General features: G+C 40.7%; 1 protein-coding gene across 2 annotated transcripts in view; it reads left to right on the forward strand.

Annotated features, from left to right (window-relative positions):
• Positions 1 to 250: 250 nt before the first annotated feature.
• Positions 251 to 20,300, forward strand: part of LMTK3 (lemur tyrosine kinase 3) — a 42,907-nt gene continuing 22,857 nt past the window's right edge. Inside the window, exons 1-10 of one of the 2 annotated variants that reach the window (XM_039335116.1) lie at positions 251 to 1,217; positions 6,045 to 6,178; positions 6,270 to 6,420; positions 7,705 to 7,781; positions 8,954 to 9,072; positions 9,571 to 9,658; positions 10,900 to 11,048; positions 13,430 to 13,514; positions 13,802 to 13,923; positions 17,218 to 17,367. In XM_039335116.1, coding sequence (XP_039191050.1) covers positions 1,130 to 1,217; positions 6,045 to 6,178; positions 6,270 to 6,420; positions 7,705 to 7,781; positions 8,954 to 9,072; positions 9,571 to 9,658; positions 10,900 to 11,048; positions 13,430 to 13,514; positions 13,802 to 13,923; positions 17,218 to 17,367 — 1,163 coding nt within the window. In that variant the 5' untranslated portion in view covers positions 251 to 1,129. The remainder of the gene's footprint in view (positions 1,218 to 6,044; positions 6,179 to 6,269; positions 6,421 to 7,704; positions 7,782 to 8,953; positions 9,073 to 9,570; positions 9,659 to 10,899; positions 11,049 to 13,429; positions 13,515 to 13,801; positions 13,924 to 17,217; positions 17,368 to 20,300) is intronic. The other variant, XM_039335117.1, reaches the window with a different exon arrangement.

A 20,300-nucleotide genomic window follows, 5' to 3' on the forward strand; every position in this document is an offset into this window, starting at 1 on the left:
ATTACCATCTCATTTTTGGAGCCATGGCATTATTCCGTTGGCTGTTTTCCTTTCTCGTGGTGCTGGTTTTGAATTAATTGTTGTTTTAACTAGCATCTTAGCATTAATTTAAAAAGTGATTGTCATGTGCTGTAAATAAATAACCGTGACAGACTATTTCTACAGGTATGAAGTATTGTGCATGACCTATTCTAAATGGGTGCATGAGGGTATGTGTGTGAGAGGAAATATTTGCTTCATGCGTTGGTGCTTGTGGATTGGTGATATGGAAGATGTATCCCAGTCTGTACAAAGCACCCATCCTCTCTGCTGATTGTTGCCCTGAGACCCTTTTTCATCACTTTCTCACTCCTGCACTGCCCAGTGTTGCTGCTGCTACCCAGGAACAGATCTCCATGGCAACAACACCCCCCTCCATCCATTCCTGCATCCTCCTCCCTTTAGCGTATAAATGACAAATCCGTCATCCAATCAACAACCTCAGCTGGCTGGGAGGGCTTTTCTCTCCATCTATTTCTCTGCTAGTGCAACCCAGAGAGCTGGATCTGAGGGGGGGGGGAGGAAAACACCCAGCTATCTTCCCCCTCATTTCTCTCTTTCCCCTTTTTTTCTCTCTTTCCTCCCTTCATTCCTTCAGTTGTCTTTTTTAGGTTTCCTTCTTTGCCTCTTCCCCACCCCTCCCTCTTCCCCCACACATTTGCTTCCCCTCCTGATCCCCATGTGAGATCACCTATTGTTACAATCCCTCCCCCCCAAAAAAAATCCTCTCATTCATTTCACCTTTGATATCCTTTGCCACCCTCCCCCATTTATTTTCCATCCCTCCTTTTCCTCTGTGGGCAACGGGCAACGAAGGAAGAAAATCCATGAGAATGAAAGGCAGGTAGCCGCGAGCCCAGCGGTAACACATCAACTTAAGGATGCGGGCAACACAGCCTCTTGGGCGCTGCGACCATTGTTCCTGCTGCCTCCTGCTCCATTCCATCAGTTCTGATGTCTGAAGCCTGTCCTCCCCCTGCTTTGCTGGGGCAGCCAATTTCTCTCCCTGTCCCCCTGCACCTGCGTCTTGAGACCCCTCCCAGCCTCCCTTCCCCTCCTTCCTGATCCATGATTCCAGACTATCCCTAAGATGCTAAGGCAAGGCCCTTTCCTTCTCTTGGCAGCGTCCATGTCGTATTTCAACCCGGAGAAAGCTTTGGCAGCGCCTTCAGAAAATGGTGAGTTTGGGCAGGGACAAGGGTTTCCTGGGCGTCCTTGCCAGCGGCCACCCCCTCATCCAATTTGCTCTTGTTTGCTGTTGCCTCTTGCCCAGCCATCTGCGGCCACCTGTTTGTGCAGCTAGGTGACTGCCTGGTGGACCTGATCCCCACCCCCTTCAGGGTGCCAAATGGGGACAACACTTGGATCAGGGGCTTCTTTCCAGACCAGGTGGGGAGGGGGCACCTGGGTTATAAATGCCATTCTCCAGAGACAGCTGGGATTCCTATACAGAGCAAATACATCAACCCTTTGATTTTGCCAGATGCCTTAAAGCAGCGGTGTTATTCCTTATCATCTTCTCCTGACCCTCCCCTGTTGTTAATGATAATCAGCACTGGAGAAAATTGAAGCCACTCCTTAAGGCTATCAAGGCAAGGCAGAAGTTATTTGGGAAAAGAGAGATATTTTTGCACATGATCCCTGAAGAAGGGTCCAGAGTCATTCCATGGTAATGGAGACCTAGGATAAATATTTGCATGCAAAGAAAACAGCTGTGATGGAGGAAGGAATGTCTGAGAGGTGGGTGTGAGATTTATGCCCGACAGGTTAGTGACATCCAGAAATGCCATCTGTGTTTGGTCTGACAGTGATCCATGGAAAGTGGGATGCACTCTTGACATAAGTGAAAAAATATTATGTGGGGCTCACTGAGGGCTTTGTGTAAGGATGGAGTATGGCTGAGATAGAGAAGATGGTGAAAAACTTCATGACTGGAAGAAGAGATGAAGGAATGCATAAAGACTATTTTGAAGAAGGATCAAATAGGAGATTAGGTGTAGAGATAATTTGATAGATATGGGCTGGTGGGAGGGTTAAAGAAACCATGAGTTCACTGGACATGGTGTTCAATGAGGCTTTGGCAGACCTGAGTTCAATCCACAGATTCACCATGAACTTGGATGATACTTTTGTGGTATCATCACATTCTCAGACTGTGTAAAATAGGTGCAATGAAGACTATCTTGATAGGGTTGGTGGTATATATACAATAACTAGGAAAACAATTGTCTGGCTACTGTCCCAAAAAATATGGTCCATTTAATGGATTTTGGGTCTGATCCACTGGTTCTTTACTTTCTCTGACATAGGAATCAAGTCAAATATTAATACCCAAGAACATTAGTTTTCAAATATTTGTACTCTAATCATTACCAAATATTGGTAATCTAATCATGCCTCAAAAACTCCAGAATGTTGAGGTATGATTGGATTATTAAAGGACTGTGAAATTGCCAGTTGCTTCATTCTAAGAGATTGCAGCATGTTTACTGTTGCAACAAGCTGGAAAGATTTTTTTTTTTTTTTTAGAATTTATAATCAAAGCTATTTCCACTCCCCTTTCTTAAAGGAATTCAGTCTGTCTGATGTATTACCCTTCTACTTCCCCACCTCTGTCTTGTCTTTCTTTCTTTACATCTGCTGACATAATACAGGCTGGAAGTTCAGAAATGTCATATTAGTTGCCAATGGCTTACTTGCTCTGATGTCAGAAAGGGCAGGCAGCCGTGGGCCAAGAATTAAGGATGGCATAGTAGGTTTTGCTCTGATGTTGTCTTCAAGAAGCAAAGGCTGATGATTCCCTCAGCCTTTTCAAATCTTAGCAAATCACTTAGAAGAAGCTAAGGCTTTATGAACCTTCCCCAATTTGATACCTTCTATTTCCCCTAATTTCCAGCCAGCAGACTTTTGAGGGTTGATGCCCATGTGTCTGTCCCATGACTATTTGAAATAGTGGGGTAGATGACAGCTCTGCTTTACTAGCAAATATTTCTTGTGACTAACTGCCAAGCTTTCACATAAGCAATAACAGAGACCTGTAGCCTGTTACATTGTCCTACACGAACAAGGTGAATTCTCATTTCTGGCATAACTTTGTCCATGCATAATGGAAAATCCAATGTAAGCAGCCAGACACCTCTGGTAATAGTATTCGAATATTAATCTTACTTCAATCAATAAAAAAATAAATAATATGCTTAGGAATAGATCATGGCATAGAAGATGGTCTCTAGAAATGTAAATGTGTGCCTAATTTTAGTACCATCTGATTAAATTGTCGTTTCTGTTTCCAAATATATCTCAGCTTCCTGGGAAAGAGAGGATGACATTTCCCCCCCCCCCCCAAAATAGAAGTCTATAGATTCCTTCAGGGCGATGGCAGGATAATGAAACAGTTTCTAATGACACATTTCTAATGTTTTCATAATGCTGTGGTAAAATTTGAAAATCTTATGAACGCAACTTGAAGTTGGTGCTTTCTGTTTGCGTCATTTGACAGACGGACGATGAGTGGTTAGAATAGGATAGAATAAAGCAAAGGTGGAAAGAGATAAAAGAATACAGAAAGAGCACATGAAAATTGACCAGTGAGAAAACTATCTGTATGATGGAGCAAAGGTTGTCGTCCACCTGGTTACAAGATTCAACCTTTAAAAAATGATTTTGGATCTTAAAAGAGATGACTCACTGTGCTAAAGTTAGAAGTGTTGGTGTAGCACAGGGTGTACCATCTTTATTACCTCAGAATGTCTCCAAGGGTGGATTTGAACTTTTGGGAAAATAAAGATGGTGGTGGGTTTTACAGCCACCAAGCTCAGAGCTTCTCTGCTACTCTAAGCATCTCCCTCTGCTGTGTACCATGGGCTAGTACATGTCCATGAAGTGGTAGGGACAAAGTTGAGGCATTCAACCTGGCACTCAGGAACAAAGCAATGAGTGAAATACAGGCAGTCCTCGGCTTACAACAGTTCATTTAGTGATGATTTAAGTTACAACAGCACTGAAAAAAGTTACCACCATTGCAGCATCCCCATGGTCATGTGATCAAAATTCAGACACTTGACAACCAACTCATATTCACAACGGTTGCCGTGTCCTGTGATCACCTTTTGTGACCTTCTGACAAGCAAAGTCAATGGAAAAGCCATTATAACAATTGTGTTACTAACTTAACAACTGCAGTGATTCACTTAACAACTGTGGCAAGAAAGGTCATAAACACTTACTTAACGAATGTCTCACTTAGCAACAGAAATTTGGGGCTCAATTGTGGTCGTAAGTCGAGGACTAACTATAACTGTATCAGTTACCACCAACTTTCATTGGTGAGGTAGAGAATAGAATGTTCAAGATCCCTAAAATTTACTATGCATCTTATATTGGCAGCCGGCAGAATACAAGGCAATATATAGTAGGCTTAGTCCAAGACATTTGTTTCTTGAAGTGAAGAATAAAATAACGCCCCACATTCAGTCATTTATTTGTTTGTCGTAATTACTTCACTACAAGTGACTCTGAATGGCCTTCAACAGAAATATAGATTAAAAAGATCAGAACAAACAGAAAACATAATGTAAACCATAATGTTGCATTTCAACAGAGGCAGGCACTAAATTTAATGTCGCCTTCTCAATGCTTTCTCCCATAACCAGGTTTCACCTCTTTGCAAAAGCTTATCAGGGAAGTAGCAGGCCATAAGTATGGGGGTATGTTATTCCACAGCCCTACGAAAAATCGTATTGATGGAACTCCTGAGGAGATAGGACCATCAGCATTGCCTCCCTCCCAGGTTTTGGGGAACGGAAGGCCATCACAGCAGTAAGCAACATTTGGGTCCATAATGGCCACAAGCACCATCTTCTGTCATGACTGCCCATAACACAGTAACTTAAGGAAGGCAGAGCTGGGAATTTTAGCCTCCATAGCCCTGTCTTCCGATACTTAACAGGTGCTAGCCTGACTTTTGCTACCTGAGACAATGTCCTCCCATTGTCCAGCAACAGAGTCAGCCTTGGAGTGGAAGGACCTTGTGGCTGAAACGGAAAATAAAAAGAGTATGTTGGTTAGAACATATATGCTAGCACTTTGAGAAAAGGAAGGAAAGAAATACTTGTGGGAATTTGTGGAAGTATGGAGTTAGGACAAGATTGTGTCATCGTCATCATCATCATCATCATCATCATCTTACTGTACAGGAAGTCCTCGACTTATGACCACAATTGAGCCCAGAATTTATGTTGAGAAATGTGTTAAGTGAGTTTTGTCCCATTTTACAACCTTTCTTGCTACATTTGTTAAGTGAATCACTGCAGTTGCTAAATTAGTAACATGGTTGTTAAGTATATCTGGCTTCCCCTACTGACTTTGCTTGTCAGAAGGTTGCAAAAGATGGTCACATGACCCCGGGGACGTTGCAACCATCATAAATATGGATCAGTTCTCAAGCATCCGAATGTAAATCATGTGACCATGGAGATGCTACAATGGTCATAAGTGTGAAAAATGGTCATAAGTCACTTTTTTCAGTGCTGTTGTAACTTTGAACGGTCACTAAGTGAACTGTTGTAAATTGAGGACTACCTGTATAGCTTGCTTTTCTGCCTTTCTGCAAGATAACACGAACCTGGAACCATAATCACTGAAATATAATTCATTAGATGAAAAAAAAATCGCTGTTCTTCCTAAAAATTTGTCCTCCATCCTTTTATCAGTTTGTATCTCAGCTTCTAATTCTGAAAAACAGGAAAGTTCACTTACTAGTTCAGAACATTTTAGATGGTCCTCAATCATATTACCTGTTCTTTCCCATCAGGCAAATATAGCTATGTCTAAATCAGGGGTCCTCAACCTTGGCAACTTTAAGACTTGTGGACTTCAACTCCCAGAATTCCTCAGCCAGCTTTGTTGAAGTCCACAAGTCTTAAAGTTGCCAAGGTTGAGGACCCCTGGTCTAAATGCTGTATTAAGATATGTGTCCTATTTCGCCCTCTCTCTATTCTCTTCAGATGGATTATCTCAGGGCCGGGCTCCCCTGGCCCCTCCCTATGCTGTGGTTCTGATCTCCTGCTCAGGCTTGTTGGCCTTTATCTTCCTCCTCCTCACCTGCCTGTGCTGCAAGAGGGGTGATGTGGGTTTCAAGGTGAGCTAGATGGCGGAGACGGGAGGTGGACATGGTGTGTTTTTGAAACAAAGATATTTTTTTTAAAAAAATGCCTTGGTCTACCCAATAGGAATTTGAGAACCCTGATGGAGAAGAATATTCTGGAGAGTATACACCACCTGCTGAGGAGACATCCTCCTCCCAGTCCATCCCAGATGTCTACATTCTGCCTCTTTCTGAAGTTTCACTCCCATCTTCCAGTCAACAGATGCCCAAAACAGGTAAGTTTTCTGAGGGAACCGGTTCATATTAGGGTTCCCCTCTTCGTTTGTGATATTTTTCCATATTGCCCTTGCAATATGAGAATTGGCAGCACTTGCTACCGTTTCTTGGGAGAATATACTAGTGTGGTTCTAAGCCGGCCATCTCAAACCTGATGTCCATTAGATATGTCTCCACTACCTGAATCTTGAAATGATGGGAGCACCAGGTTGGGGAAGGCTGCTTTAGACCTTGGCATCTTTATAATGAAAATAAAAGTAGCAGAAGAGTAGAAATCCATTCATAGGATGGGAATGTCTCTAGTAATTTATTATTTGAGCATTTGCTATGTCCTAACCTAGGATTCTAGCTGACCTGGTTTTACCTTGTCTTTCTAATTTGGACATTCACTGTCACTTTTGCATTTTCTTCCTCTTGTGGCACCTGCTGTTTCTTCTGTATAACTTCCCTTGTATTGTTTGTCTGTCACCTTTCTTTCTTGTCTTTCTGATCTCATCTACATGTACATTGTTGACTTTCCTGACCTACTGGCTTATGCAGCGATCCATCTTGATCTCTATATCTCCCTCGACTTCAAATCACTTTCATTTTGGAAGCCCCAGGAATCCTGTCCCCAATCTGCTTTAACTTTAACTGAGACCATCTTACCCTTTTCCATCTCATGAACACTTTCCCACATCCATTTCCACATACAGATAGGCCTCAACCTATGACCACACTTGAGCCCAACGTTTTTCTTGCTAAGCAAAATAGTTGTTAAGTGAGTTTTGCTCCATGCTACAACTTTTCTTGCCACAACTGTTAAATGAATTGCTGCAGTTGTTAAGCTAGCAACCAGGTTGTTAAGTGGATCTGGCTTCCCTATTGACTTTGATTGTCAGAGGGTCGCAAAAAGGGGATCACATGACCCTGGGGCACTGCATAAATATGAACTAGTTGCCAAGCATCAAAATTTTGATCATGTGACCATAGGGATGCTGCAATGATTGTTAAGCATAAAGTAAGTCCCTTTTTTCAGTGCTGTTGTAACTTCAGACAGTCACTAAAGACATGGTTGTACGTCAAGGACTATCTGTGATCTGTCTACAATGGTTTCTCGTAGACACACTATCTGGAGAACATCACATTATGGAAAACTGTTCTAGCTTATCTCACAACACAATTTTTTTTGATTTAATAGTTTTGGGGCATGGGGAGAGTCAAAATGGAAATAACTTTTAGCCTGTGTCCTCTGTGCAGCATCCTTGATTCCCATTATTGGAATTGCCATCTTCCTCTTTCAGATTTAGTGAAACACTTGGGTCTAAGTAGACAGCACCTCAGTTACCTGCAGGAGATTGGAAATGGCTGGTTTGGAAAAGTAAGTAAGAAAAATTCAGTTTTTTTGTGAATATGATTTAAGAATGAAATTCAGGCAACTGCTTTCATGCTTTGTAGCAAGAGTTGACTTGAATCCCATAAATAGGATAGGAATGCGCAACGTGTTGGCTATATGATGAAAATCATTCATTTATTGTGATTATTTCTAAACAACCTCTAATAAGGTTATAAAGATAACCTTGAGAGAGAGAAAAAAAACTTCCAGAATAGTTTTGCAACAAAAGGCAAGGGCCTTTTACACATGTGTGGAGTAACATTCTAACAATCAGTTAAAAATCAGCAGCCAAATAAAGAAAAAAAGCTCAATCATTAACTGCAAATTGCAAAATTTAATGCAGAAAGTAATGAAATATTAGGTCACAGAAAATATCCTAAAAGGAGCAAGAATTTCTTTCATTGTGAGTGAGAGTACTAGGCAACTTTTCTTTTTGACAAAGAAGGAACCATAATTTCAAAAATTTTGTGCCCAGCCTTTACCTGATAAGGCTTCTCCCAGTACACCCAGTGACGCAATGGGGAATGTAAATTGAGGTTTTGGATGGGAGATTGGGCCTTCCAAAGTTGATCACACAGTTTTTGCAGATTTGAACAGTCAAAGGAGAAGAGTAAGAAAATAAAAATTCATCCATTGATTTTGTTCTAGAGCCATTTTATTTTATAAAAATTAGAAAAACTCTACTTTTCCAAATTTTAATTTTATTTATTCAATTTCTATAGTCATCCATCTCAATCAGTGACTCTGGACAGCTTACAATCCCAAAAGTAAAAAAACAATTAAAACAAGAAACAAACATTTTAAAAACAGTGCAAACATTCATATTGCTCAGGAAAAATAAAAAAAATTACCTATTCAAAAACACGTTGGACCTGAATACTTTCAGGCATTCTTAAGCTGTTTCTCTTTTGCCTTCTTGTGTCTTCCTTTATTGCATCCCTTATAATAAAAGCAATTTTTCAGCCGCCCAGGAGCCAAGCTGTTTAGAGTTGTATAGATAATTAAATTGTACCTGGGAATCAATTGGCCATCAGTGAGTTCATTAATGACTTTAATGACTAATGAGATATGATCTACATAGCCAGTTCAAGTTAATAACCACATATCAGTAGTTCATAGTGGTTTCTCTTTCATATCCCCCCCCCCCTCTTTCCTAGGTTATTCTGGGTGAAATATTCTCAGATTTCACCCCTGCACAGGTGGTGGTGAAGGAGCTGCGTGTTAGTGCTGGATCATTGGAGCAGAGGAAGTTCTTGTCAGAGGCCCAGCCTTATCGGTAAGTAGCAGAACCTGATATGAGGATGAAAATTGAATAAGGAATCTCCATATGAAATACAGATAGTCCTCAGCTTACGACCACAAATGAGTCTCAAATTTATGTTGCTAAGTGAGACATTTGTTAAGTTTTGCTCCATTTTATGACCTTTCTAGCCATAGTTGTTAAGTGAGTCACTGCAGTTGTTAAGTTAGTAACAAGGTTGTTAAGTGAATCTGGCTTCCCCATGGACTTCTCTAAGTAGAGCTCTGTTACGGCTCAGAAATCTCTTTTCTGGCTATTAGAGGTGTTGGAGTTTGGGGATGCTCCAATGAGCTGCTAGCAAATTGTTGGTTATAACAGAGAGCACAGAGGAATTGTCCAAAAATAGAAGCAAGGATTTCCCTATGTATGTTATGATTCACTGAGATTCTTGTCCGGTCATCCAGAAATACTAGGGTTTTTTTTTCTCCTGCTTTTTCTGTATTTCTCTTCCCATGTCTCTACCTTGTCTTCAAGAAGCCTCCAGCATCCAAACATACTACAGTGCCTCGGCTTATGCACAGAAACTATACCTTTCCTCCTGATCATGGAATTCTGCCAGCTGGTAAGTCAACTGGAGCGTAACTGAAAATCAGATTTGAGAATGCCCAGAGCACCAGGACTCTGAATCTGGAGTAACCACAATATCGACACTCTAGGATAAAGTCTGTCTCCTTGTCATTGTGGTGCTAGTGACAACATTAATTTCCGTAGCCATTCATTCAAAATTGCTTTGCCCAACTAAATATCCATAGGGAGCTTGGCTTTCCTTGTAGGCAGCAGTTGTGTAGAATATTAATCTCATATTTTTCTTTAATTACATCTTACTTTTAAAACAGTGAGAAGCCTGCAATAACTGTGAGAAAATCACATCCTATACTGCCGATTTGCTCCTGATGACCATATTTGTGACCTGAAAATGGCAGGGCAAACTGTAAAACAGATTCTTAAGACCTTAAAGTTGGTGGGGTAATTATCAAATACCTTGTGTGGCTTTATTAATTTGAATAATGTAGGTCTGAGTGAGCCCAGTGCTTGCTATCTAGCTTCCAAATGGGCTTTGTGATGTTATGTTGAAAGAAAAATCTTCAGGTCCAGTCCAAGACGGGAATAAATAAAATGGAGGCTGTTTGGAAACAAGATTCTTTATTGAAGAACAGAACCAACAGCATGTGGTTCTGGGAAAGCTGACAAAATGGAGTTGGATTAGGTGGGCTTTTATACCTTCTTTGGGCTTTGTATTTGAGGTTCTTCCTGTTCCTGTGGCTTGTACTTTGACCTGAGCTTGAGTGTGCCCTTTTGGCATTCTAATGGTGGTGGGTTAATCCTATTATGTCCTAAAAGTCATGTCCTGCTTCTCTGGGGCTGTGGCTGAAAGCATTTTGCTTATGAATAAATGGCTCAGTCTTTCTGCATATAATTATCAAATCTGCATTTCTACAGAACTGGCTTCTGCCTGGGGGAAGAAGACTGGGGGCTGGTTTCTGCCTAAGATTTTTCTATTATTCCTTTGGGGAAATATAATATTCTGCCTTTTTAAACAATCCCCCAAATATTTCCTTTTCTAGGAGGATGGGTGCTGACTTCCAACAGTTACAACATAGTTCCAATCTACCTGGTTCTTTCGTTAAGTCAGTTTAGAATGAGGGCAGGATGTATAATATGGATAATGTGAGTTTTGAATGAGAATAAGAATATCTTGGATTCTTCAAAAATGTCTGGATAATTTGCCTAAATCCCAGACAAGATTACTAGATTTGGAAACTTGGTCACTTTCTTCTCTTGGTGTCCCCCCCCCACCTCCAGGGAGATCTGAAACGTTACTTGCGAGCTCAACGCAAAGCAGATGGAATGACTCCCGATTTACTGACACGCGACCTCAGCACATTGCAGCGCATGGCATATGAAATCACACTGGGAGTGCTACACTTGCATAAAAACAATTACATTCACAGGTAGGGATGACAGCTGGAAAGCTGTACTTTTGAAGCTTTGGGAAAGAAAGTGTGAACCAGGATGCGAAAGAAAGTGAGGAGAAGGTGAGATTTAGAATTTCAGGTTCTCCCTGATTGAAGTTACTGTGATGGCTTAAAATGGAGGTTGAAAACTTTTGGAGACTTCCAAGGGCCTGGTCTGGGTAAAGGATGAATAAAGGTGTGAACTTTCCTATGGGTAGAAACCTGCTGGGCCATTATCATGCTATGTCACTATAGTTTTGTCTAAAACAGAGGTAGGCAACCTTGGCTCTTTTATGACTCGTGGACTTCTGGGAGTTGAAGTCCACGAGTCATAAAAGAGCCAAGGTTGCTTACCCTTGCTCTAAAAAATATAACAGAAAAGGGGTGGTGTGGTGGTTAGGATAATTAAAGCATTGATCAATTTTTTAAAATCAGAAATCAGGATCAAAAAATGAGAAGCCAAATGTTATAACAAAAGTGTTCGGTAGTTTAAATATGAATATTTGTTTGCTTGTATATGGTTACTTCTCCCAAAGTACAAAGAATACAGTAAGGCTCCTGCCTGGGGGAAAACCTTCTTGTGATGTAAAATATATCATGGATATCATTAAAAAAAATACTATGGAATTTCCTATACAGAATTCCAGCTTTAAAAAAAATCATGTGTAGTGAGGTCTGTATGTGAGTATTCATCATTAAGCAGAAAGCTTGCTTGGATAGCCACTAATTGCTAAACTGGATTCTGAATGGTCTGCTATGCTATGGCCCTCCTCCTCCTCTTTCTCCTCCTTTGGCAACTCTAAAATACATGGGCTTCAACTCCCAGAATGAAGTCCACAGCTCTTAGAATTGCCAGGATAGAGAAACACTGTTCTAATCACTTATACAAATCAGGATTTTTAGTATATTGTTCAAATCCAATATTCTGCTTTGTTCATTTTGCACGCCAGAGTTTTTATACCAAAATCAGGTTTTCATTTACAATCCTGTCTGTAAAGAACGCATCAAGCAAAGAAGCGGGGTTTGTGTGATCACTTAAACAAAACATCCCTACTTTATTTTGTCCAGGGCTTGGGAATCTGAAGCCTTCTGGTATTATTGAGAAAAATAGTCCCAATATCCCTCACCACTGATTATGATGGCTGAGTTAACTGGGAACTCTATTTTAACAATATAAGGAAGGCCAAGATTCTGGTTAGAGAGCCAGTTTAGTTAGTGGTTAAGGCATCAGGCTAGAAAGCAGGAGGGTGTGAGTTCTAGTCCTGCTTGGGCAGTGGTTCTCAACCTTTTTAATGCCGCGACCCTAACCAGTCGTAAATCGAGGACTACTCAACCGGTCGTAAGTCGAGGACTACCCAACCGGTCATAAGTCGAGGACTATCCAACCGGTCGTAAATCGAGGACTTTCCCTGCCCGGGAGCGCCACACATGCGTGGTGCCGCCCCTGTGCCAGCCGAGGCATAGCTGGCAAGCGGCAGTGACAGCGCAGGCCGACCACCAGCTAGGCCACCAGCTGGCCCAGCCCAAGGGAGGTAAGGCACCCGCCAGGCCCCACGTGCGGCAGCAACCCTCCCTGCGCCCGCCGGCCTCCCACCTCCCACCCCTGGCCCTCTTTTACTTACATTTTTAGTAGTTGCTCAGCAGGGAGGGGTGGAAACTTCCAGACAGCTCGCCTTCACTGCAGACAACTTGCAGCACCGTTTGCAGAATGGGACTTTTGGCGGGCTCAGCAGGGCAGAGACAGCCTGGACAATTCCTATTGGCTTTCAAAAGCCAATAGAATAAAAGGGAGTAGCACAGCTCAGGAAAAGGGGAAAAAAATGGCGGACTGCATTGTTTGGCGACCCCCGTGAAATGGTCGTTCGACCCCAAATGGGGTCCCGACCCACAGGTTGAGAACCACTGTGCTTGGGCATAAGGCTAGCTGTGTGACTTTGGGCCTGTCGCTCTCTCTGAACCCTAGGAAACAGACAATGGCAAACCACTACTGAAATCCTGCCAAAAAACCGTGCAGGGACTAGTCCAGGAGTCAGTACTGACATAAAGATACCAAAATAAATAAATAAATTCTAGTCAATCAGCCAAAATCCTAGGAAGAGTTAAGTAAATAAACAGATCACATAATATGATTCTGCAGAATCCTGCCTTACCATTCAAGGGAAACCCAGCCTTTTTAATCCTCATAAGTTAATGTGAGGATAAAAAGGTGCCCTCTGAATTTTTTATGGCAGCATGGGTTTCCCTTCCCCCCAAAAAACCTCCCCCATAATGAAAAAAACAACAACTTTTATCCTTACTATGTATAATATAATATAAGAAAGGGTGAAAAATGAGAGTCTCTCTTCTCACCTAACTCAAAGTCCTCTTGTCCTCCACAGTGACCTGGCACTTCGGAACTGCTTGCTGACCTCAGATCTCACTGTGAGGGTTGGGGATTATGGCCTGTCACACAACAACTACAAGGTATGTGGTGAAAGTACCACAAAGAATCTAAGATAAGTCTCTCAGAAGTCTTAGGCAACAGATAGATGTGGCAATATATTCTTTGCAGAACATTTCCAATCCATTATGAAATTAAACTTCCTGTTCTTTTTTAAAGGAAATTATTATGAGCCATTTAATTTAGAGCAAACTACTATATAATATTGCATCGGCCTTAAAGGGAACTCTGTAATGGACGAGAAGCAGAGCATCCAGGACCTATGAGATGTTGGGATGTTGAGTTGTCTATTCTCATTTCTGTTTCATAGGAAGATTATTACATCACTCCGGACCGGCTCTGGATCCCTTTGCGTTGGGTTGCCCCAGAGCTGTTTGATGAGATGCATGGAAATGTGATTGTTGTAGATCAAACCAAGGAGAGCAATGTTTGGTGAGTCCCAGGATAACTCTTGGACTGAAGAAATTTAATTTGTATTCTCAAGCAGGGATACACAATCCAGCTGGGCTAAAGCTGAAATAAACATTTCCAGGCCCACAAGGAAATGGTCCTCAGCATTCATCCAGTGCAGGCATCCTCAGTAAGACACAATGATGCCACAGTGATGACATATGCGCATAGATGTCAACATGGTAGATTTAATATTTATACAAATAAAAGGAATAGATGAATGATAATGCAAATGATGAATAGGTAAACCATGACTTATTTCCTTTAGCAGCCATTCAAAGTTGCAACGGCATTGAAAAAAGTGACTTATAACCGATCTCACACTTAAGACTATTGCAGGAACCCCACAGTTAAGTGATCAAAATTCGGGCGCTTGGCAACTGGGATGTATTTACGACAGTTGAAGCATCCCCGGGTCATGTGATCTCCATTTGCGACCTTCCCAGCTGACTTCTGACTAGCAAAGTCAGTTGGGGGGGGGGAAGCTTGACGATCACATGATTTATTTAACAACTGCAGTGATTCTCTTAACAGCTGTGCCCCCCCCAAAAAAAGATTGTAAAATGGGCATGGCTCACTTATCCACTGCCTTGCTTAGTAATGGAAATTCTGATCCCAGCTGTGGCCATAAGTTGAGGACTATCTGTATACAATGCAAAAATATAAGTGATAGCATTTGTATTATTATACAGGTTTTATTATTTATCACTTGCCCCCCTTACAGAAATCTAAGTATTGAACTAGTTATTTTGAACCACCCCTCACAATCCTTAATGATGAATGTTTTTTTATTTAAGCAAGTGATTTTTCACCTTTCCCTTTCTTTCCTATTTTGTCGTAAACAAACAAACAAACAAACAAACAAAAAAACCAGAGTTTAGCAAGGAAAACCTTGTAAGTGGTTTGACTGCCATGTTCCTTTACTCTAAAGAAAACCCCTCCCGTGTTGCTGGCCAAATGGACATGTTTGAAATTATATTATGGCTGCTCCTTAGAAATGGCTGGGGGAGAGCAGTTGCCTATTTACCAGATGGCTGATTTACCCTGCCAATCTTCTCAGTCTCAACCCCCAAGCTCTGGATTGCCCATAATCACAACGGTCCCTTTTCTGGGTAGATGGCATTTGTCCAAAACAAAGGACTGTGCAGTGTTGCTAATCAAGATTATGGGCCGCAACGGGAATCCAGAGAGAGTCCTGGAAATGAAGATGATGTTAGAGGCTGGCGCTTTGCTTTGCAACTTGCCAATTTTCTATTTTTTAATTAAAGCTGTTATTTTAATGTAACCACCCGGGAGAGGAATCTTGCCAAAAGAGGTTTGTGGACGCACTGATGCCCTGAGGTACCAGCTATAAAGCCTGGTGCACATGAGATTTATTTTAGGTTGCTGTCCTTTACCAGACACCAGAAAAATATGCTGTTGTCAATTATGCTACTCCCACGGCTTAAATGAGCCTCAGCAACAAGGCTGGGGGATAATGTTATTCTTATAAATGTAGAGTAGAAGAGTTTCAAGGCAGTGATGGTTAGATTTCTCTCTCTCCTCACCTGGCAGTGTGAAAATCAGCCATCAACTAAGTTCATAATGTGTGGCTGGAAGAGGATGGGACTTTGGAAACATCTGGTAATGGTGGCTTAGCTGAAAGTTAGTTTTCCACAAGGATGTTAGATATTCCTAATATATACAGTACACGAATACACTTCACACTCATAAGTATGGCCTGAACCAGTAATCCTTGACCTACAAGTGACCATGTGAAATTATAATGGCACTGAAAAAAAGTGACTTACAACTGGTCCTCGCACTTACAACCGTTGTAATGTCCCCATGATCACATCAAAAATTGGGCACTTGGCAAACAGCATGTATTTACAATGGTTGCAATATCCCAGGGTCATGGGATCACCATTTGTGACCTTCCCAGAAGGCTTCAACAAGCAATGAGGCAAGCTGTATTTGTTTAATGATCATGTGATTAATTTAACAATTAAGGTGATTCACTTAATGACTACAGCGGTAGTCATCATGCAGTATTTACAGATACGGTGTGAGTCACACGCCGTATCTGTAAATACTGCATGATGAATGCAATGCGGGCACCAGCTGGCATGAGCCACAGCACCCGAAAATGTTCCACATATTACACAAAATAGCTGCCTCTTCCTAATTAATCGAAACAGTGAAATGTGTGGTCACACAAAAATACTTGACCACAAAAGAAATTGAATATCTGTCTTGCTTTCCTTTCAGACCTAAACTGCTGGCAGGATTTGACTCTTTTCCCCAGATTAAATTGATTGGATTGTTCCTGCACTTTTCTAAGAGAGAGTTACAGCTTTTTTCCAAGATTGTTAAACATGTATTTGAAAAAGAGGTGCTCTGCTCTTCCTGAATATTAGTAGTCTGTGGAAATGAGGCTCTCAGCATTTCCCAAACCATATTTGAGGCATTCAAGATCTCTCTCTCTCTCTCTTTCTCACCTCCTATCATCTCTCTCTCTCTCTCTTTCTCACCTCCTATCATCTCTCTCTCTCTCTCTCCCTCCCTCCCCCTCTCTGTTTCTCTATCATCTATCTATCTATCTATCTATCTATCTATCTATCTATCTATCTATCTATCATCATCCATCCATCCATCCATCCATCTATCTATCTATCTATCTATCTTACTCTATATATCTTTCTGTCTCTCTTTCTATCATGTCTCTATCATCTGTCTATCATCATCCTCTCTCTCTCCCTCTCTGTGTCTGTCTGTTCCTCTCTGTATCTATCTATCTATCTATCTATCTATCTATCTATCTATCTATCTATCTATCTTTTTCTGTCTCTCTTTGTATCATGTCTCTATCATCTGTCTATCATTATCCTCTCTCTCTCTCTCTCTCTCTCTCTCTCTCTCTCTCTCTCTCTCTCTCTCTCTCTCCCTCCCTCTCTGTGTGTCTGTCTGTTCATCTATCTATCTATCTATCTATCTATCTATCTATCTATCTATCTATCTATCTATCTATCTATCTATCTATCTATCTCTATTCAATTTCTATAGCTTCCTTCTCAGTCAATGACTCTGGGCAACTTACAATTCAAAAAATGTGTATTACGATTAGGGTATGCCCACAACAGCCTCAAACAGCTGAGACGAGCTGGGGTAATCCCAGCCCTTGACTCATTACTGCTGGCATTATAATCAGTGTTATCATTTGTTCGCACAGCATTGTTTGTTCACATAGCAAAGAGGATTTTCCCCTCCATCTTGATCTCCTTGTGTTCTTCGCAGGTCAATGGGAGTGACCATCTGGGAACTGTTTGAATTCGGCTCCCAGCCTTACCGGCATCTTTCCGATGAGGAGGTGCTGACTTTTGTCATCAAGGAGCAGCAGATGAAATTGGCCAAACCTCGCCTTAAGCTTCCTTACTCAGACTATTGGTGAGTTCTTCCTTGTTAGGGAAACAAATCCATCACCCACCTGAAGGATGCCATCAGCCCAGGCTCCTTCCAGAGGCATCCAGTAGAAGCCACAAAGACATCACAAGTGCCGTTACGTCACTGTGCAAATGATGTGTGTACAGATAGTCCTTGAGTTGCAACTGGTCATTAAGTGACTGTTTGAAGTTATGATGGACCTCACCAAAAGGTCCTTTGAATCCAGTTCCAAGTTCTAGCAGTCAGGCTTTTCCCCAGGATCATGTGACCGCATTTTGGGCGCTCAGCAACCGGCCCACATTTACAGCTGTTTGTGGTATCCCTTATGACATGACAATGATTTACAATGTTTTTTGCCAAACACTGGTGTTTACTTCTGGTTTTCAGCAAAAATGCTCCATTGCTATTGCTCTCTATGGAGCATTTTTGCTGAAAAAACACTAGCTTCATAGATTCACTTAATGACTGCCACAAGAAAAGGTTGTAAAAATGGTCAGTCACTTGGTGACCCAGTTTATAATTGTCATGATGTATGACTGTAATTGGCAGCATCCATTATGGTTGTCAGTCAAGGACTACCTGTCCCGTAGGGGTTTTTTAAAAAGGCAGCTAGACTTGTTTTCCTTGAAGACTTTTCATTTCTCATCCAAGAACTGAGAATTGAAGAAGCTTCTTGGATGAGGAGCGAAATGTCTTCAAAAAAAAAAAAAAACCAAAGTCCAGTTGCCTTCTGGAAAAGCCTCTTTGGGACAACCATGATCTGGATGATTAAGAATCTCCACAGACATCAAGAGCTAACTGTATACACAATTTGCATCGTTTGTATCATGACAGCTTGGCAGACACAGCTTCATTTGCCCCACCCTATCTTCCACCTTGCAGATGTCACTGTCTCCTTCATCTTTGACAGACATTTATTGAGGCTTCATGGACAGTTTGTGGTCTGGGATATTATCCTTAAACTTTATGATGCTTGCCTTAGCATTCTTATTTCTCCTAATGTTCTTCCATTCTCCCCTCTCTGTATTCCTCTGACTCTTCCTCTATCCATCCATTTCTCTCTCTGCACTTTCAGTCTGGCCAGGCTTTTTTCAGCTATGACTTTTCTTTCCATTTTATTTTCCTTTTCCTGTTCTTCCTAGCTCACGTTAGCTAATTGGTTGTCTGCAGCTTTCTATTTCTGTCAGCAATTGTCTGAGCTGCTAATTTGGGCTGAAGATTTCCTTTCAAATGTTTTAAATATTTTTCTAGTATCATTATTATTAATATCTCACCATAACATATGGTGCAATCCTATAAAAAAAACAGGAAAGGAAGAACGCAATGAAACAATATAAAAAAGGATTTTTTAAAAAAAAATAGGTGTTCTTTCTATTGCAAATATTATTTTTACCCAGAATCAAATAATATTTTTTTTTTGTGACACAGAGACCTATTTTCATACAGATAGCACGAGAACATGCAGTGCTCGTGAAGAACCCCCTAAACAGAATCTGGTACTTAAATTTACAGGACTTATAGATTATCATAGTTAAACATATCTGAGTATTATGTAACTCCCCAAATTTGAAATTTGACTTAAAATAAAAATACACAATAATTACAAATCAAAGCCAAGATTGTTCATTATAAAACCATCATATATACTAAGGGTCAAATATTCCAAAACTTTTTAAAAAAATCTTTATTCATCCAGAGGGATAGTCAAGGTTAGTGAAATTTTAAATCATGTCCTTCATTTTAAAATTAAATATTTTAAATGAGTGAAAAGCAACAAGACAGGGAAATAGTGTGGTCTATGCAATTGCAGATTGGACTACAATTGGACTGGGTTCAAGGCCATAAAAAGTCCTTGAGTGACTTTGCATCAATCACTTTCTTTCAACAATGTTGTTGTGGAAAAAAAATAGAGGATGAGGTGTGATATATAGTATCTCAAACTCCTGGAAGAAAAATCCTGAGATATAAATTAGACAAATTAAATAAAAGTGTGATGCTTTCCATAAAAAGAACTAAGTAATTTTGTAGCCTTTTCCCTTTCTGTGAAACTCTGTTTTGAATTAGAAGTCTATCTACTCTCCCTATGCATCCATGGAGTGCACCTGTTTCTTTTTCTTTTCTTTTTTTTTTTACAATTTTTTAAATTTTATTTCCAAAATTAAAATACAAAATAAAGAAAAGAAAAAGAAGAAACAACCATCAAACACTAATTAAAAAATGTGTACAAAAAACAACAAATGACAAGTACGGTATATTGTTCACACTGATATTAAATATAAAAAGTTCATCCTGATTGAATGCTGAAAATGCATATCAAAAATATCTGATGCATTCTCTTCCTCTTGTAATATAGGTCAATAAATAATCAAAAACTTTCCCATCCATATTTAATAAAAATACTATGTTACATACTGTAAAAAGTTGCCCCTGATGCAGAAATCTATTTATCTATCTATTCAATTGATGCAGCATTTGTTTGCTATATAAAAAAGCAGTCAACAACAAGTAACCCCAAAAATAAAACTAATGTTCAAAGCCAGTGTTAGCCTTGTCTACCTTTCTTATTATTCTAAGGGCTTTGCATGCTATATGCACACTGCCCATTTAGGTGGTTTATGATTCAGTGTCTTTTCAATGGATTTATGATATAGTGCACTCCACATAAGGTTACCTTAAAGAGTATCTGATGCAGAATGCAACTGCAAGGGCAATTCTGGGTGCCCCAAGGACTGTATATGTCACACCTTTGCTGTGTGAGCTGTATTGGGTGCCAGTTTATTTCTGGGTCCAATTCAATGCATTGGTTATCACCTTTAAAGCATGGGACCAAGTTACCTGAAGAATTGTTTTATCCTAATCACACTGTCCTATCCCACCCAGTCAGGCATGGAGGTTATGTTACAGACCCTGTCGGTTAAAGGTCTCCAACTGATAGG

This window comes from Crotalus tigris, unplaced genomic scaffold (assembly GCF_016545835.1).
Source record: "Crotalus tigris isolate CLP2741 ecotype Arizona unplaced genomic scaffold, ASM1654583v1 scf7180000017639.5415321, whole genome shotgun sequence".
NCBI classification, from domain to species: domain Eukaryota; kingdom Metazoa; phylum Chordata; class Lepidosauria; order Squamata; family Viperidae; genus Crotalus; species Crotalus tigris.